This window comes from Rutidosis leptorrhynchoides, chromosome 10, assembly GCF_046630445.1.
Source record: "Rutidosis leptorrhynchoides isolate AG116_Rl617_1_P2 chromosome 10, CSIRO_AGI_Rlap_v1, whole genome shotgun sequence".
NCBI classification, from domain to species: Eukaryota; Viridiplantae; Streptophyta; class Magnoliopsida; order Asterales; family Asteraceae; genus Rutidosis; species Rutidosis leptorrhynchoides.
Window position 1 is genome coordinate 23,604,897 of NC_092342.1, and position 20,985 is coordinate 23,625,881.

At 35.4% G+C, this 20,985-nt stretch overlaps 1 protein-coding gene and 1 pseudogene across 3 annotated transcripts; both read left to right on the plus strand.

Annotated features, from left to right (window-relative positions):
* Positions 1–294: 294 nt before the first annotated feature.
* Positions 295–4,181, plus strand: LOC139872743 (uncharacterized). 3 transcript variants are annotated; one of them, XM_071860665.1, is made up of 13 exons: positions 295–509; positions 1,244–1,418; positions 1,684–1,767; positions 1,857–2,098; positions 2,190–2,409; positions 2,507–2,586; positions 2,682–2,766; positions 2,856–2,987; positions 3,084–3,197; positions 3,310–3,357; positions 3,473–3,557; positions 3,821–3,877; positions 3,996–4,181. In XM_071860665.1, exons 1-13 carry the CDS (start codon positions 295–297, stop codon positions 4,091–4,093), a joined length of 1,635 nt encoding a protein of 544 aa, XP_071716766.1. In that variant the 3' UTR covers positions 4,094–4,181. The 3 variants fall into 3 exon arrangements, with proteins under 3 accessions (XP_071716766.1, XP_071716767.1, XP_071716768.1); XM_071860666.1 differs by having other exon boundaries at positions 4,002–4,181; XM_071860667.1 differs by having other exon boundaries at positions 4,014–4,181.
* Positions 4,182–11,904: 7,723 nt separating this feature from the next.
* On the plus strand, positions 11,905–19,166 carry LOC139870113 (uncharacterized; annotated as a pseudogene).
* The last annotated feature ends 1,819 nt before the right edge of the window (positions 19,167–20,985 follow it).

Below are 20,985 nucleotides of genomic sequence, written 5' to 3' on the forward strand. Positions count from 1 at the left end.
TTTTTTTTTTTTTATCTGATGCACATTTTTTTAAAAATTACGTCGATTCCTGAGCCTGTATTGGACATTGAGCTTAATATATATATTTACACATATATAAATGTACATATGTTTGTGTGTGTTTATATAAAGCTATTGGATCTCAAAAAAAAAAAAAACTCGTGATCTGTAATAATATGTTTCTACATACATTATGTTGTGTATAATTGTTTTGGTTGATTTTGAATAAAATGTGAATGCAGAAATAAATGTGTATATGTTTAGAGATGTTGATTTTGTGGTGATGAGGAATTAATGGATTCAGCAAGAAGTTGGTTACATAAATTTCAACCGAGAGATCGATTGAGGTCGAATACTAAAAGGAGGGATTCGATGGGTGACAGTGAAGATGATCAGATTTCGGGCGAAGAAGCATCGAATATAACAAAACAGAAAGTTGCTGCAGCTAAAAAGTATATCGAGAATCATTACAAAGAGCAAATGAAGAATTTGCAGGAGAGAAGAGAAAGGTAGTATTTCTGGAATTATATAACTTTAATATATTTGCATACTAGCTTATACGTACAAAATTTGTTTGAGGTTGTTTACGCATAAATGTTTTCTTGCACTTGAGTTTTTGTAGATGAGTTATTTGTCTTTGGATCTCTATGCCTTGTAACAGTGTATTCATCATTTAAAGATAGCAGAAACTTATGCATTTATCACCTAACTCGCATAGTGTTATAAACTCCCTTTATCATATGTTTTAATCTTTACTTCACCTACAATTTTTATTAGATTTATAGAACAAAAAGTACATAACATTTGAAAAGTATTGTTATATAAGTAGTGATGACTTTTTCATCCAAATTTTTTTTAATGTTTAGTTTTTGGCCTTTGCATAATAAGATTACTACACGACAAGAAAAATGAGTTTTAGTGACGAATGCTATTGGTCACTAATAACATTAAATTGATCACTAAATCAAGTTAGTGACCAAAATAGGTTGGTCACTTTTCGTCACTATAGATCCTTCACAAAATATTTTTAGACACCAAAATACCAAAACTGGTCACTATAGTGACCATTTAGTTGGTCACTAATATCGTATAGTGACCAAAATTTAGTGACAACTTTTTTAATGGTAACTAAATAGCATTATTAATAACCAAATAATGAGTCGTCACTAAAAGATCGTCACAAATGAGCATTTTTCTTGTAATGTTAGGAAAGTAGATTAACACTTGAGATTTTTCTGAATAGGCGAATATTACTCGAACAGAAATTGGCTGATGCTGAAGTTTCAGAGGAAGATCAAAGTAATTTGCTAAAGTTTTTAGAAAAGAAAGAAACTGAATATATGCGGCTTCAAAGGCACAAAATGGGAGTTGATGATTTTGAGTTACTTACCATGATAGGCAAAGGCGCTTTTGGTGAGGTATGGTTGCTTTGAATATTCTATTTAGTTTATATATCACAATTAGTATTTTGTGTTAAGTTTTGTTACAGAATATATTTCAGAACATTATGAAATGAAAACATCTATGTAATACTGATTTCCGCAGGAGGATTTTTATTCACTCTCATTAAGTGTATTTTTGAAATTTCTAAGTGCTACTAAATAATCTCTGTCTAGTATTTTATTTATTTATTTATTTTTTTTTTATGTTCAATATTATACTAAAGATCATCATGTTTTGTAGGTGAGAATATGTCGGGAGAAGACGACAGGTAGTGTATACGCCATGAAAAAACTTAAGAAATCAGAAATGCTTCGCAGAGGGCAAGTATGTAATTTTTATAGCTTCTACATGATGATTTTGTTTTGTTTTGTGCCATAAATCATGGTGGTACTAAGTTTATCAATTTTGTTTAGGTTGAACATGTGCGAGCCGAAAGGAATTTGCTTGCTGAGGTGGACAGTAATTGTATAGTCAAACTGTATTGCTCATTTCAAGATGCCGAATTTTTATATCTGATTATGGAATATTTACCCGGTGGAGACATGATGACTCTGCTTATGAGAAAAGATACTTTAAATGAAGATGAAGCTCGATTTTATGTTGCTGAAACAGTTTTGGCTATCGAATCTATCCACAAACATAATTATGTACATAGGTATGCCAATTACTAGCTTCAATGTTTTTAATCTACAAACTTAAATTGTTAAATAAATTTTTTTTTTTTTTTTTTTTTTTTTTTGGAACAGAGACATTAAGCCAGATAATTTGCTACTTGATAAATTTGGTCACTTGAGATTATCAGATTTTGGATTGTGCAAACCTTTAGAAATTAGTACACTTGAAGACACGGATTTTTCGACTGGAGATAATTCAAGCGGAAGTTCAACGGTTGATGAACGTTCGACAGCGCCAAGGCGTACACAACAAGAACAATTGCAACATTGGCAGAAAAATAGGAGGACGCTTGTAAGTACAATGTTGTCTGTTATACACTCGTGTTTTATAAGGTTTCACTAATAGGATTGAACCATTATTTTACGTTTATTTACTTAATTAATAACAGGCTTATTCAACTGTTGGAACTCCTGATTATATTGCTCCCGAGGTTTTACTGAAGAAGGGATACGCACTGGAATGTGATTGGTAAGAAACACTTATCTTTTATGCCTCGTACGAAACCTGATTCTGATCTTTATAAACGTATATATCATAATGTGCCTTTTATGTTATTTTGTTAGGTGGTCTCTTGGTGCTATCATGTTTGAAATGCTTGTGGGGTATCCACCTTTTTACTCTGATGATCCAATGTCAACGTGTAGGAAGGTATTGTATTAAAATTCAACCTCTGAATTTGATCGTTATCGATGATATTGCAATACATACTATGAGTGCTAACATTGTAACAATGGCAGATAGTAAACTGGAAAATGCATTTGAAGTTTCCAGAAGAAGCAAGGTTATCATTAGAAGCAAAAGATCTAATTAGCAAACTTCTTTGTAATGTCAACCATAGGCTAGGTTCGAAAGGTGCATATGAAATAAAGGTGTTGTATGGTGTGTCCTATTCTAGCTTCTTCGAATTGTTCAAATACTAAATTTTTGTTAAAAAAGTGACTCACTTTGATGTGGTGTTATTTTAGGCTCATCCTTGGTTTAGAGGTATTGATTGGGAAAGAATTTATCAAATGGAAGCTGCATTCATTCCTGAAGTTAATGATGAGTTGGATACTCAAAATTTTGAAAAGTTCGAAGAGGTATATGTGTATTTGAGGTTGTAAGGGCATGTCGGGCGGGTCGAGTAACGGGTCAAAACAGGTTCCATTTGACGCATTATCTGATATGCTTTGTTTTATCATCATTTTTTAGGCTGAACACCAAAATAACAGTTCGGCAAGATCCGGACCATGGAGAAGGGTAAAATTACTCTCCTGATTTCATAATTAACAGTCACAATCTCATATGTTGCTTGTTAACAACACAATCTTTTGTTTTCTTCATCACTATGCTAATTTGCTTAAATCACTTACAGATGCTTTCTTCAAAAGACATCAACTTTGTCGGTTACACGTACAAGAACTTTGAGATTGTTAATGATTATCAAGTCCCCGGAATGGGTATCTTTTTTCAGTCTCTCATGAATGCATTACCTTTAATAACTAGAGGTTGCAATATGGGCGGGTTGGGAACGAGTTATATTTAAGTACAACTCAAAATGGACAACACTCCTTATCCATTTTGAAACGTTTTTATAAGAATTAACACTCCTTTTCCATTGTGAATATGATTTACATAATTTTTGCCTTCTTTTGGCTTGTACTTCTTTTTGCCTACTTGTAATTTTTTTATAATAAATCTGGATTCATATATATTGTTGCAGCTGAACTTAAAAAGAAAAGCACCAAACCAAAGAGACCAACAATCAAGTCATTATTCGGTACGATTCTTTCTTTCTTTCTTTATACACGAGCCAGTAAAGGCTATCTTAATACACACAAACAGATTTTCTCAAAATTCAAAATAATAACTTCTCATTGTTGTACTTTATTTAACAGAGGAAGGCCCGGAATCAGACACCGAGGCATCAGAAACACCTGCTAATGGATCAATTTCGAATCGGTTGCCACCAAAAGTAGAAAATTCTGAAAAGTAATAGAAATTGTCCACTAATTTCAACTTATAGTAATATGATCAAACCCTCATCAAAATTTGTGGTTATTTTCTTCTCTATATAAGTTGCTGACTTAGTTTTTACTATATTTATTAGTTTTTACTATATTTACTTCATATGTTTCTTAATTTTCTTTGTAAGATGGACATGAATATTGTTAAGGATGGTCAAGTAGTGTTGGAGGTTTTATTAATTCTTTCGTGTAGGGTAAAATAATCGATAGCCGGATAAATCACTGAATCGTGGTATCACTTTCCGAAAGTAATTATTCGACCCTTATAGCCTGGGTTACACGAATATCACTTTGGGATAAGACAGAGATTAAATTCTTGTTTTGGCAGAAACAAGAATTCCTTTTGCAGAAGAATATTTTGGTGTTCGTAACTTGTGTGTTTTTCTCATGCATATTGGTTAATATATTTATATACACCCTTAATCATGAAAGAGTCTTTTATTAAAATCAATTGACCGATTGATTAATAAAAGTATCTTCTATAATATTCAAAAGTGGTTACATGAAGAATATTTCTATAAACAAATATTATCACTTCCATCATTAAAGTAAAAGTTGTTACTTTTACAATAAACAAATATTATATTTTACAACTATCAAAGCATGAGTGATCACTTTATAATAAACAAGTATTATTCCTTCAACCACTAAAGCAAAAGTGGGTGCAAGAATAATTCTTCCGTAATCACTCAAAATTGTGTTAAGTGTTTTCTTACTGCTGTCTCTTAAGAACCAGCACTGCAAAAGGACCAGCAGCGCAAAAATCAGCAAACAGGACCAGCAGCGCAAAAGTCAGCATACAGGACCAGCAGCGCAAAAGTCAGCATACAGGACCAGCAGCGCAGAGGAACCAGCAAACAAGACCAGCTGCGCAGAACAACCAGCACAGGGACCAGCTGCGCAGAACAACCAGCACAGGGACCAGCTGCGCAGAACAACCAGCACAGGGACCAGCAATGCAGAACAACCAGCACAAGGACCAGCAATGCAGAACAACCAGTACAAGGACCAGCAATGCAGAACAACCAGCACAAAACACTTAGCCAAATTTCAGCTTACTAAGAAAACTTAGTACTGAAAACACTTAGTCAAATTTCAGGTAGACCAAGTCATGATAGTAAATAATGGAAAACCACTTTTGGGTTCGGGTAATCTATCACTTAATGGGTGTACACTCCGTACCTCCAAACCCATTTACAAGTGTAGATTAAAACCCAAAATTACACTAAATTTACAACAATCCTCCCCAATTTAGTGCAATTCGTTTCATGAGAATTAAACAAATTAAAACAAAACTCATGCATAAATGAAAATATCTTGAAGATTGAATTTTCACCTTAGTACATTACACATTCCAAATATTCGAGAATCGGGGTGTTCTAAGAATTGAACCCTTCAACCCATTTGAATAACTGAAAATAACATACACATAAGTTTTCAAATACTCTAAAGCTATCCTGACACTTTACAAGCCATGTGTCCATATCCATTCATGAATGTATCTAAAGCAAAAGTCCAAGCTTTGTGGAAGCGGCAAAACTTCACATTCACATAGGTAGTTCATTTCAGTCATGCACCTGCTATTGCACTTTTTCAAATAAACCATTAAGAAGCTAAACTTCATCCTCACCTTCAACAGGTCCGAGTACATACCTTACCTAGGGATGATACAAAATTTTGTACTCCAAATTTCTAAGTATAAGCCTTCCACATTGAATTCAACTTCTAATTTTCATCAGAAGGGAATTGGGTATCTTATAATTAGAAATTTATGTGGACTTTAAACCCATCCCCACAGCAGACTTGTTCACCAAGTCTCTTGCCAATCCCTTCGTCAAGTGATCAGCTAAATTCTGTTGTGACCTCACGAACACTATAGAAATCACCCCATTCATGATGAGTTCACGAATCATGCTATGTCTGACACCTAAGTGTCTAGACTTTCCATTGTACATCTGGCTATAAGCCTTTGCCAATGTCGCAGCACTATCACAATGGATAGACATGGGTGCTATAGGTTTAGGCCATAATGGTATCTCATGGATCAAGTTTCTAAGCCATTCTCCTTCTTTACCAGCAGCAGCTAAAGCAACAAACTCAGATTCCATCGTTGAGTTGGTAATACATGTCTGCTTCTTAGAAGCCCATGAAATAGCACCTCCCCCAAGCAAGAACACCCAACCACTCGTTGAAGAATGATCTTCAATATTGGTTATCCAACTCGCATCAGAATATCCTTCTATTACCGAAGGAAACCCATTATAAGATAAACTATAGTCCATAGTTTTCTTCAAGTACTTCAGTACCCGCCTAATTGCTTGCCAGTGATGAGTACTAGGATTACTAGTATATCTACTCAGTTTTCCCACAACAAAAGCAATATCCGGCCTTGTACAAGTCATGGCGTACATCAAACAGCCAATCACCTGAGAATACTCAAGTTGTGATACAGCTTCACCTTGATTAGGCATAAGCTTCTCACTTGGATCAACAGTGGTACTCACAGGATTACATTCAAAGCAATTGAACTTTTTCAACACCTTCTCAATATAATGAGATTGACAAATCGAAATTCCTTTGCTTTCACGTTTGATCCTAATGCCAAGGATAACGTCAGCCTCCCCCATATCTTTCATGGAGAATTTTGATGACAAAAATTCTTTTGTTAAATCAACCTGACTTTGGTCAGTCCCAAAGATTAACATGTCATCAACATATAGACAAATTATAACTCCTTTACCAGAATCATCAAATTTACTATATACACATTTATCTGCTTGGTTTAATTTAAAACCACTAGATAAAATTACTTCATCAAACTTTTGATGCCATTGCTTAGGTGCTTGTTTCAAACCATATAAGGATTTCACAAGTTTGCACACCTTGCCTTCATTTCCTGGCATGACAAAGCCCTGAGGTTGGTTCATATAAACCTCCTCATCCAATTCACCATTCAAGAATGCTGTCTTCACATCCATCTGGTGAATAACTAGATTGTGAATCGTAGCCAAAGCAATCAGCAGTCTAATGGTAGTGATACGTGCCACGGGAGCATAAGTATCAAAATAGTCAATGCCAGACTTTTGTCTAAAGCCTTGAATGACTAACCTTGCCTTGAACTTTTCAATAGTTCCATCCACCTTCATCTTCTTTTTGAAAATCCATTTGCAACCCAATGGTTTGCAACCAGGAGGTAGATCAGCTAACACCCAAGTGTTATTGCCCATGATAGAATCTATCTCATCATTAATTGCCTCTTTCCAGAATGCAACATCCTGAGACCTCATTGCTTCATCATATGTTTTAGGATCATCATCAACATTGAAACAATACGAATATTGGGTAGAAACATCATCCCTAGAACCTTCAACTAAGTATAGTTGAAAATCTGGTCCAAATGATTTAGGTTTCCTTTTTCTTTTGCTTTTTCGAAGCTCAAGTGACTGATCAACAGCCTTTTCAGAGACTTCATCATTACAATCCTTATTGATTTCATTGTTACTTGGAATCATATCCTTTGGTCTAGGTATAGATGAAAATCGATTTTCATCAAAGATTGCATCCCTTGAATCAATCACAGAATTGATTGAGACAAACTCATTAGGCTCTATTACATAGAACCTATATGCCTTGGAATGTTCAACATATCCAACAAATATGCAATCTATACCTCTTTCACCTAAACTTTTCTTCTTGGGATCAGGTAGTCTTACAACCGCCCTACAGCCCCATACCCGAAGATAATTCAAGTTAGGTTTCCTTTTATTCCAAAGTTCATAAGGTGTAATCTTGTTTCTTTTGTTAGGAACTCTATTAAGCAAATAACAAGCTGTTAACATAGCTTCCCCCCAAAATCCTTCACTTAAACCCGAATAGGATAACATGGAATTAACCATTTCCTTAAGGACCCTATTCTTCCTTTCAGATATACCATTTTGTTGTGGAGTATAAGGAGCTGTGGTCTCATGGATAATACCAACGGATTTGAAATACGATTGGTCAATGTATTCACCTCCCCTATCTGTTCTAAGTCTTTTAATCAAAGCCTTTTGTTGTAATTCTACTTCAGTTTTAAATATTTTAAATTTATCTAATGCTTCATCCTTAGTATGTAACAAATAAACATAGCAAAATCTAGAAGCATCATCAATAAAAGTCACAAAATATTTCTTGTTCCCTAAAGTAGGAGTAGCATGCAAATCACATAAATCACTATGTACTAATTCCAAAATTTCAGTATCACGATGTACATTTTGAAATGGTTTCTTAGTGATCTTTGTTAACATACACGTTTTACACTTTTCATTGTTCATGTCAAAAACCGGTATTAATCCATCTTTAGACATATCTTGTATTCTTTTAAAGTGTATATGTCCTAGTCTAGCATGCCAAAGTGTAGAATCTTTTATGCTAGAAGTAGATATAAAAGCAAAATTAACATTCAAGTGATTAATGTTAAGTCTAAACATTCTATTGCATAAATAACCAAAACCAACAAACATACCATGTTTTGACAAAACAAACTTATCAGATTCAATCACTTGTTTATAACCACAACAATTTAACACACTACTGGAAACCAAATTTTTTCTTATTTGTGGTACATGCAAAACATCAAACAAACAAATAATTTTTCCAGAACTAAAACACAAATCCACACTTCCACGTCCATGAACAGAGGCTGTTGACTCATTTTCCATATGAAGAATTGATCCATCAGTCACGGACTCGTAAGTCTTGAACCAAAATCTATCCTTGCATACATGGGTGGTGGCTCCCGAGTCAACCCACCACGCGACATCATCATCCTGCACAAAATAAGCCTTAGATATATATGAAACATAATAATTCTCATTTGAATTATTAAATATATTCTGACCTTTCGAGTTGTGGTTGTTTAAACCATTTTCCGAACCGCTTGTGCTAGATCCTTTGGCATTATTATTACCAAAAATAAACTTGCAATCCTTTTTCATGTGTCCAGTTTTACCACACTTCCAACAAGTCAATTTAGACTTCTTGTTCGGATTAGCCTTGTTATAACCTTGATGTTTACGTTTGCCCTTTTTGTCATTATTACTAGTGAACTTTTTATGTTCCACCATATTGACAACAAACGTACCAGCAACTTCGTTGCTCTTTGGCTTGTCATTATCCTGCAACCTGAGGGATTCCTCAATACGCAGATGACTACCCAACTCAACAAGAGTTAACTCCTCCTTCTTATGTTTCAAAGAATGTTTAAATTCTTTCCAAGATGGAGGTAGTTTATCAATTATGCTTGAGACTTGAATAGACTCATCCATGTTCATCTTATGTTGTGTGAATTGACCAAGTATACGAATGAGCTCATTGTATTGTTCCAAGACCGGTCTAGAATCGACCATCTTGTAATTATTAAAATTACTCACAAGGAACTTTTTACTAGAAGCATCCTCAGACATATACTTGGTTTCTAAACAGTCCCATAGTTCTTTAGAAGATTCAACATTTAGGTAAATATCAAAAAGGGAATCAGCCATACCATTGAGGATTAAACCTCTAGCGATGTAGTCATCGTTCTCCCACTTGCACCTTTTCCGAATTTGTTCAATAGTGGCATCATCACCATGATCTTCAGGAATTGGTGTGCTGAGTACGTACACCACACTCATGCTGCTCAGAAAGAAGTGCATCTTCTTTTGCCATCTCCTAAAATCAATTCCCTCAAACTTATCAAGTTTGGAGAAATTCGCCGTCATGTGTTTCATCGTAGCCGCCATCGATTATAACGATTAATTACTTTCGATTGTTGGAGGTTTTATTAATTCTTTCGTGTAGGGTAAAATAATCGATAGCCGGATAAATCACTGAATCGTGGTATCACTTTCCGAAAGTAATTATTCGACCCTTATAGCCTGGGTTACACGAATATCACTTTGGGATAAGACAGAGATTAAATTCTTGTTTTGGCAGAAACAAGAATTCCTTTTGCAGAAGAATATTTTGGTGTTCGTAACTTGTGTGTTTTTCTCATGCATATTGGTTAATATATTTATATACACCCTTAATCATGAAAGAGTCTTTTATTAAAATCAATTGGCCGATTGATTAATAAAAGTATCTTCTATAATATTCAAAAGTGGTTACATGAAGAATATTTCTATAAACAAATATTATCACTTCCATCATTAAAGTAAAAGTTGTTACTTTTACAATAAACAAATATTATATTTTACAACTATCAAAGCATGAGTGATCACTTTATAATAAACAAGTATTATTCCTTCAACCACTAAAGCAAAAGTGGGTGCAAGAATAATTCTTCCGTAATCACTCAAAATTGTGTTAAGTGTTTTCTTACTGCTGTCTCTTAAGAACCAGCACTGCAAAAGGACCAGCAGCGCAAAAATCAGCAAACAGGACCAGCAGCGCAAAAGTCAGCATACAGGACCAGCAGCGCAAAAGTCAGCATACAGGACCAGCAGCGCAGAGGAACCAGCAAACAAGACCAGCTGCGCAGAACAACCAGCACAGGGACCAGCTGCGCAGAACAACCAGCACAGGGACCAGCTGCGCAGAACAACCAGCACAGGGACCAGCAATGCAGAACAACCAGCACAAGGACCAGCAATGCAGAACAACCAGTACAAGGACCAGCAATGCAGAACAACCAGCACAAAACACTTAGCCAAATTTCAGCTTACTAAGAAAACTTAGTACCGAAAACACTTAGTCAAATTTCAGGTAGACCAAGTCATGATAGTAAATAATGGAAAACCACTTTTGGGTTCGGGTAATCTATCACTTAATGGGTGTACACTCCGTACCTCCAAACCCATTTACAAGTGTAGATTAAAACCCAAAATTACACTAAATTTACAACAATTAGCTGGTTACCATATATTATTGTACATGGTCATGAATTCATAATATGTCATGAATTTTGTTAAAGATACAAATCATATGTTTTAATCCATCAAGTGTTGGCTGTTAAGTACATTAACTTATAAAATTCATATAATCATATCTATAATTATGGATTTTCTATGCGTTGTCTTTGTTAAGGTTTTTTAAATGAGAGAATAGTTTTCATTGTGTAGTATTAATGTTTTTGTAGTAACTAGTGTAAAAAGTAACTAGTGTAAAAACACGATCACATAATATGAGATCGTCTCCCTCACAACCACATGATCATCTTGTACAAAATTTGATTAATATATAATTATACATATAACTTAAAGAATTTTCGTTTTTGTTATAAGTATTGTTTAATTCTTTTGTTTGATTGAAAGACAAATGGGTTCGATATATTGCAGGTATAATTATCGGGCGTTTAACGCATAAGCTATAGTAGTTAGAGCTACCAAGTTGAATATGGTTTATTAATCTCTTTTTTTTTCAAGTCAAGTGCAGATTCTTTCCACTTCCAATTCTTAATTGGCGTTCTCAAGAAGAAAAAAAAAAAAAGAACAATAATAAAAGCATCTTATAATCAACATCAATATACAAATTTAAAGTCATATCTTTAATCCATAATTAATATTATCTTTTTGACAAAGATTTGTAAATAGTGGTGATCAAAGGTATCATCTTTGGGCTAGAAGATAAACTGCATTTATTTATACTACCAAATCGTGTTAGACGGTCAACTAAAGAATCTATGTGTTGAACTTTACCCCTTTAATCACTTCAATTATTCATTTATAATAATTCATTCTTATTGAATATAACAAGGAGTTGGTTACATAAATTTCGACTCTGAGATAGATTAAGCTCAAATAATAGTTAGAGGGATTCGATGGGTGACCGTGAAGATGATCAGATTTCGGGTGAAGAGGCATCAAATATAACAAAACTCAAAGTTTCTGTAACTAAAAAGTATATTGAGAATTATTACAAAGAGCAAATGAAGAATTTGCAGGAGAGGAAAGAAAGGTAGTATTTCTAGAATTATATTATAGTTTTCTAGATATATACAGTCTTTGCATATGGGTTATCAGTTTATGGATCTATGTGGCTAAGAGTGTATTCATCATTGAAATTAGCATAAACTTATGCATTTTTACCTACCTTGGATAATAAGAATAGAATTAGTAACACTTGGTTTTTTTGAATAGGCGAATATTACTCCAGCAGAAATTGGGTGATGATAACGTTTTAGAGGAAGATCAAAACAATTTGCTAAAGTTTTAGAAAAGAAGGAAACTGAATACATGCGGCTTCAAAGGCACAAAATGGGAGTTGATGATTTCGAGTTACTTACCATAATAAGCATGGGTGATATTGGTGAGGTATGGTTGTTCTGAATTTTCTACTTTTTTATTTTTTGAACAACAGTTTGGGATCCCACAGAGAGGCTAAACCACCCACGCGTTCATCTACCGCAGTTGCATAACCCGCCCCCAACTACTGCCTGGAGGAAACCCGGACCAATCCGAGGGCATGGTCGGTAAAACCCCCCTCCCCGTTGCCCCCGCACTAAACGAAAGGCGATCTGGGTGGATACTTCAGAGGTCAGGGATAACATTGAATAACATTGAGAGCAACTGATATTTCTACTTAGTTTGGTTTCATAGACAACATCCCAGTTTTATGTGTGTGTGTGTGTGTGTTTGTCATTCTAAAAAACGTATAATTTCTTTCCTTTTATACGCTCATTGTTTTACTAATGATCATCAAGTGGTGTAGGTGAGAATATGTAGGGAGAAGATGACAGGCAGTGTATATGCCATGAAAATACTTAAGAAATCTGAAATACTTCGCAGAGGCCATGTATGTGATTATGTAGCTGCTACAGATTGATTTCGTTTAGCCTGCCTTACATTATGCCATTATGATGGTACTATGTTTTTGTAAATCGTGTTTAGGTTGAACGTGTGAAAGCTGAAAGGAATCTGCTTGCAGAGGTGGACATCAAGTATATCATCAAACTGTATTGCTCTTTTCAAGATGCCGAATTTTTATATCTCGTCATGGAATATTTACCTGGCGGAGACATGATGACCCTGCTTTTAAGAAAAGAGACTTTAAATGAAGATGAAGCCAGGTTTTATGTTGCTGAAACAGTTTTAGCTATTGAATCTATCCACAAACATATTTGTTATGACAACTTGTCTAACGCACCCACACCAGCGGAAGCGAGGATATAATTGTTTGAGACAAACTTGCGAGAAACAATAATTAGCAAAATAAAGTAACTGATAACACGACGATTTAACGTGGTTCGGCAAAACCCTGCCTACATCCACCTCAAGAGTCTCCTTTATTCTTATAATATAAAAGTACCCGTTACAAGAAAAAAGTACACTATGAGTTAAACCCAAACCCAAGTCCATTAGATTTTAGTATAAAATCTAAGTTTCTCGTACACTCTTTTACACTCCTTACAAGAATAAAACTCTAACCTCACAAAGAAAGGTTCCATTTGATATTACCGATCAACTCCCTATCTACTTTGTGATACCCTCACAAATAAACACACTCCGTTGATAAACCCTATCAACTATGTTTTTCTCTCATTTGTGATATCTTGATCCTCTCTCTCTTGGATCACTTGATCCCACTCTTGGATGTCCTATATCCTTTCCAAGTCCATCTATTTATAGATGCACATATACATGTGAAAACATTAATGACATGCCGTCTTCTTTGACTTGAAACATCGAGAGCCGTGTATGCCTTGCAAACTCTAATTTGGCAACTATTGCTAAACACCACATATATACATTGTATCTTGACTTTTGAGCAAGGCAAATCAAACTTTTCTACAATGACTTCACACATGGAGAAGACAATTTCATTTTGATGTCTTCACCATGCAAAAGATCATTTGAATTTGTCTACTAAATGTTTGTCATAATTTGGACAATTGTCCAACAATCTCCACCTTGACAAACATTTGTCTTCTTCGTCACTGAAAATACTAACCCCTAGTACTTTCAGCATTGGCCTCCGTTATCAATGCATAATACACCTTAAATCACCTCGGTCCTGAACCTGATTCAAATAAACTGGCCAATAATCATATGCAGCTAACCCTGTCAACTTACCTAGTTGACACCGAAGAGGAGTCTCGAATCACCTCTTCCACCACAGTAGGATTTTCCTTCTCACCATCGTCTACCTTGGTCAAACATGTCCCAACATGTTCCCGACCTGTTTCCCGCGTGCACGCTTTCAAAACCTTCGAGACACGAGTACATTTTGTACTCGCCACCAGACGATGTAAACCCTCATACTTCTCTCCCTTCATCAGGACCTTCACGCCATGTGTGATTTTCATAACTCCACCTATGGCCGAATAGGCGTATCCTTGAGAATCCACCTGGCTTAAGGATATTAGATTCCTGCACATCTTTGGTGCGTACGCCACACCACCAAGCGTGTAAGCAGCTCCGTGAAACAATTTTATTTTCATCTTGCCAACACACTCAACATCACATGTTGAACCATCACCTAAAGTAAGCACCCCGCTTTCTTTAACATTAGCTTATCAAAATAAGCTTCCATGGAACACACATGCATCGTACAACCAGAATCTAAAATTCTTTCATCTTGAGCAGAAATAGAACTTTTGGAGATTGTGAGAACATCTCCCAAATTAACCGATTCATTAACTGTTATTACACCTAATGAACCCCCAGATTTATCTTCACCATTATTCCAGAGTGAACAACCCTTCTTGTAGTGACCCCACTCTTGACATTTGAAGCACTGGAAACCCTTCACGCCGTCTCCAGATCTAGACCTACTGTTATCACTAGATCTCTTCTCGGCAAACCTTCCCCTTCCATGACCAACCATAGCGAACCCATGCTCAAAATGGTCACTGAATCTTCGTCTCTAATCTTATGATAAGATTACCTGTACTACATCCTCCATCTTTACAGTAGTCTTTCCGTAAAGAATAGTAGTGACCAAAATATCATACGAACTGGGAAAAGAGGCAAGAAGAATAAGGGTCTTATCTTCTTCCTCAATATAAACCTCAACTTTTCAAGTTGATCCACCGGACCATTTAACACGTTCATGTGTTTAATAATATTCCAATCATCATCCGCCATCTGAAATGGCTCCACCTTAAATTGCATACCGCCGTTTTCCGCCATCTCCAAACAAAAAATATCCGATAAACCTGGATACGCTCTGATACCACTTGTTATGACAACTTGCCTAACGCACCCACACCAGCGGAAGCGAGGATATAATTGTTTGAGACAAACTTGCGAGAAACAATAATTAGCAAAATAAAGTAACTGATAACACGACGATTTAACGTGGTTCGGCAAAACCCTGCCTACATCCACCCCAAGAGTCTCCTTTATTCTTATAATATAAAAGTACCCGGTACAAGAAAAAAGTACACTATGAGTTAAACTCAAACCCAAGTCCCTTAGATTTTAGTATAAAATCTAAGTTTCTCATACACTCTTTTACACTCCTTACAAGAATAAAACTCTCAACCTCACAAAGAAAGGTTCTCGTTGATATTACCGATCAACTCCTTATCTACTTTGTGATACCCTCACAAATAAACACACTCCGTTGATAAACCCTATCAACTATGTTTTTCTCTCATTTGTGATATCTTGATCCTCTCTCTCTTGGATCACTTGATCCCACTCTTGGATGTCCTATATCCTTTCCAAGTCCATCTATTTATAGATGCACATATACATGTGAAAACATTAATGACATGCCGTCTTCTTTGACTTGAAACATCGAGAGCCGTGTATGCCTTGCAAACTCTAATTTGGAAACTATTGCTAAACACTACATGTATACATTGTATCTTGACTTTTGAGCAAGGCAAATTAAACTTTTCTACAATGACTTCACACATGGAGAAGACAATTTCATTTTGATGTCTTCACCATGCAAAAGACAATTTGAATTTGTCTACTAAATGTTTGTCATAATTTGGACAATTGTCCAACAATATTTATGTACATAGGTATGCCTATAACTAGCTTCGATGTTTTTAAGCCTACAAACTGCATTGTTATATAATTTTATATATTTATTTTTGTAACAGAGACATAAAGCCAGATAGTTTGCTACTTGATAAATTTGGTCACTTGAAATTATCAGATTTTGGATTGTGTAAATCTTTAGAAATTAGTACACCAGAAGACACTGACATTTTAATTGGGGACAATGGCGGTGAAAGTTCAAGAGTCGGTGAACGTTCTACAGCGCCAAAACGTACACAACAAGAACAATTGCAGCATTGGCAGAAAAATAGGAGGACACTTGTAAGTACATTGATGTCTGTTATACACTCGTTTTCTACAAGTCTCACATTCGATTCAATATTTTTTTACATTTGTTTACTCAATAAATTAATAAACAGGCTTATTAAGTCGTTGGAACTCCTGATATTACGGCTCTCGAGGTTTTACTGAATAAGGGATACGTGTTAGAATGTGACTGGTAAGTAATCTTGGTTCAAAACTCAAATGGGTCCTGAATTTTGTTTAAAGCTAATTCTAACTTAATGTTACTTGTGGTTGTCTATCTCTAGAGAACTATAAATCTTAAAAACATATGTAGTCATCGTTAAATTTGGATTTATCATACACAATGTACAGTATGTATCTGATACCATTTTTCATATACATATATCCAGTGTCGTAAATCTCCTTATTTCTTCCCGAGATCTCGTTTTTGGAAGGCCGCCGAGACGAGATGTCCATCTCCCGAGATTTCTCGGTCAACGGGGTCAAACTTGGTCAAAGCCACGATTTCTCCGAATTTTCTCGCTCATTTCTAGAATTTTGTCATAAAATCTCGTATTTTTCGGATTTTCTCGCACATTTCTTCGATTTACTTGTAAAATCTCATAAAAATGTAAATAAATATACATATATTTATTTATTTATATACATTTATATTATAAAAACTAAAAGTCAACATAAGTCAACGCTCGAGATCTCCCCGAGATTTTTCCGAGATGCCGAGATCTCCCAAAAAATGTCTAAACGAGATCTCCCCGAAATCCGAGATTTCCAACCTTCATATATCACAATGTACCTTTTTTATGTGATTTTGTTAGGTGGTCTCTTGGTGCTACAATGTTTAAAATGCTTGTGGGGTATCCGCCTTTCTACTCTGATGATCCAATATCAACGTGTAGGAAGGTAACGTATCATTTAAAGCATTTATAATTATTAATTAATTTAGACTTTTTTTTAATGGCGATTTTATTGGCATCAGTAGATCATTTCTTTCAACGACCCTCATCATTTGCACATAACCCACACGTTCGGGCGGAAACCCGAATCCGATCGACGGTACCCGGGAACACATCCATTCGGGCAGTGGTTCCGGGTAGGAGTCCGTGAACGAATCCGGTAAAACCTCCCTATAGGGTCAATATATACCACCATTATTGGTGTTCAATTGATTTAAAGAAAATCATGTCATCCCTAAGGATCGAACTCATGACCTCTCCCTATCCCATGGCACAAAGTACATGGGGAGAACCGTTGGGCTATGCCCGCAAGTTCTAATTTAGACTTTTGATGATGTTGCTATACATATTGTGGGGATTAACGTTGTAACACTTGCAGATAGTAAACTGGGAAACACATTTGAAGTTTCCTGAAAATGCAGGGCTATCATTAGAAGCCAAAGATCTAATTAGCAAACTTTTGTGTGATGTTAACCAGAGGCTAGGTTCGAAAGGCGCAGATGAAATAAAGGTGTTGTGTGGTGTTTACTATTGTAGCTTTATATATTGTTCAAGTACCAGTTTTTATTAATAAAGTGACTTACTTTGATGTATTGTTATTCTAGGCTCATCCTTGGTTTAGAGGTATTGATTGGGAAAGAATTTATCATATGGAAGCTGCATTCATTCCTGAAGTGAATGATGAGTTAGACACTCAAAAATTTGAAACGTTTGAAGAGGTATATATATTTGAGGCATTAAGGTAGGCCGGGTCGGCAGATGCGGAGACAGGGGATGCATGTGGATGCTTTACCATTCTAAACTCCTCAAATAACCCAAATATAGTCTATTAAAAATTGTGAATTAATTGTTAACTGAATACTAGCTTCCCTTAAATATGCATAATATATAATATTTTTTATACTTTGATACGAGTATGTAAATGCTTTAAACAAATTATCACTACTGATAGGTTAGTGAATTGGATTACAGATCGGAGTCGTAAGAGTTAATCTATTTTCTTGAAAATTTGTTATGAAAACTTATTTTTGAAGTGTTATAATAACTCATATGATTTTTTTATTTAAAATAGTTACGATGTGTATGTGAAATTTTAATATTGGTATTTAGTTTTCGTGAATTGCCTCCCTTATTCGTAAATCTTGGCTGCGGGTCGGGTCGGGTCGGGTCAGTTGGGTAACAAGTGCAAACAGGTTCGAGTTAAAATACATGAAGTTTATCAGATTCGCTTTGTTTTATTGTTCATGTGTCAGGTTGAACACCAAATTAACAGTTCAACAAGATCTGGATCATGGAGAAAGGTAAACATACTCTCCCGATTTCATGATGAACATTCACAATCTCATACATTTCTTAATAATAATACAATAATAAATTTATCTGCTTAAATCATTTGCAGATGCTTTATTCAGAAGACATCAAACTTTGTCGGCTACACATACAAGAACTTTGAGATTGTAAATGATTATCAAGTCCCCGGAATGGGTATCTTTTTCCAGTCTCTTTCCCTTAATAACTAGAGGTTGCAATATGGGTGGGTTAGGACTTAGGAACAAGTAATCTTTAAGCACAACTCAAAATGGATACAAACGGGTCAGGAACACTCCTTATTTATTTTGAAATAATTTTATAAGATATATTTATTGTATGAATATGATTACATAATTACATAATTTTTGCCTTGTTTTGGCCTGTACTTCTTTTTGCCTACTTGTAAGTTTTTATAATATAATCTGGATACATATACATATACGTATATATTTTTTGCAGCTGAAGTTAAAAAGAAAAGCACCAAACCAAAGAGACCGACAATCAAGTCATTATTCAGTGTATGCTTCTTCGTTTCTTCATACACGAGCTCTAAGTAACTATTGAGATTACGCTTTTGAGTTTTTAGTTAACATACTCGATACACACAAACGGCTGTTTTTAAAAAATGAAAAATAAAGACTTGTCATTGTCATTGATGTACTTTATTTTACATATGAAGGCCCGGATTAAGACACCGAGACATTAGATAGACCTGCTAATGGATCAATTTCGAATCGGTTGCCACCAAAAGTAGAAATTGTTGAAATAATTGTACATTGAATGGTTGGTGAATGGTTGATATGGTCAGTCAATAAGCACATGTATATTGTGCAAGTACCATTGATTTGAAGGCTTAGTAAAATGGCCTAACTTTCATCTACCATGTTTGACAATTTGGCCATTTCCAAGTACTATAAATATATCATCATGCAGACACATTTAGGCATCCCAAAATTCAAGAGCGTATCTTGTATACTAAAAGTCTAATAGAGAGTTTGTGAGTGTTAGTCTCCTAATTACAAGAGATATAAAGATTAGTACTTATCCTTATAATTAGAGAGAAGTGTAATTTCTATTATTCTTATTAGTGAAACGTTTCTTTCCTTGCCCGTGGTTTTTACCCTATTGGGGTTTTCCACGTTAAATCTCGGTGTCCTATTATTGTCGTTATTTCAATTATTACTACCGGTTTGCTATAATTCGGTGTCACTTTTCTCAACAAGTGGTATCAGAGCTAAGGTTCTAATATCTAGTGTGTATTAATCTACTTATCGTATGCTCTGTGGTTGCCATGGGAGTGGATCGTCCACATCAGAAAATAAGTAAGATTAATTTCACTCGATAAAACTTCCCGGGTACTATTTCTCAGAAAAATAGTATTGTCGAAAAGAAGATTGTGATTATAGCAATGTCTACGAAATTTGAAATTGAAAAGTTCAACGGGAGTAACTTCTCGTTATGGAAACTAAAGATGAAAGCTATCCTGAGAAAGAATAAGTGTTTGGCGGCCATCAGTGGACGTTCTGCCGAAGTCACTGATGAAAAATGGGAAGAGATGGACGGCCAGGATATCGCAAATCTTCATCTGGCACTAGCAGATGGCGTTTTGTCTAGCATTGAAGAAAAGAAGACGGCGAAAGAGATTTGGGATCACCTCGTAAAATTGTACGAGACCAAATCACTCCACAACAAGATATTCCTTAAGAGGAAACTTTATGCGCTACGCATGAATGAATCTACTTCAGTTAATGAGCACATTAATTCTTTGAGTACTCTATTTTTTCAACTCGCTTCATTAAGCTGCAATATAGAGCCAAAAGAACGTGCTGAACTTTTACTTCAGAGTCTACCTGATTCGTATGATCAACTCATTATTAACTTAACCAATAATGTTCTCTCGGAGTATCTAGTCTATGATGAAGTTGCGGCTGATATTCTAGAAGAAGAAAATCGCCGCAATAACAAGGAGGACAAACAGGCCGGTTCACGACAAGTGGAGGCCTTATTGGTGTCAGGAGGGAGATCAACGGAACGTGGCCCAAGTGGGAGTCACAATCATGGTAAACTGAAGTCTAAAAAGAAGAAGACCTATACATGCTACAATTGTGGCAAGAAAGGTCACCTGAAGAAGGATTGTGGGAGTTTAAATAACTCAAATCCTCAAGGAAACATTGCAAGCACTTCAGATGATGGGACTGCTTTGGTTAGTGAGGCAGTAGTAGCAAATGAAGGCAGAAATACATTTGTTGATGTCTGGTTATTTGACTCGGGAGCTACTTTTCACATGACCTCTAGAAGAGAATGGTTCAAACAATATGAACGTATCTCAGGAGGATCTGTATACAGTTGCAATGATCATGAACTAAAGATCATTGG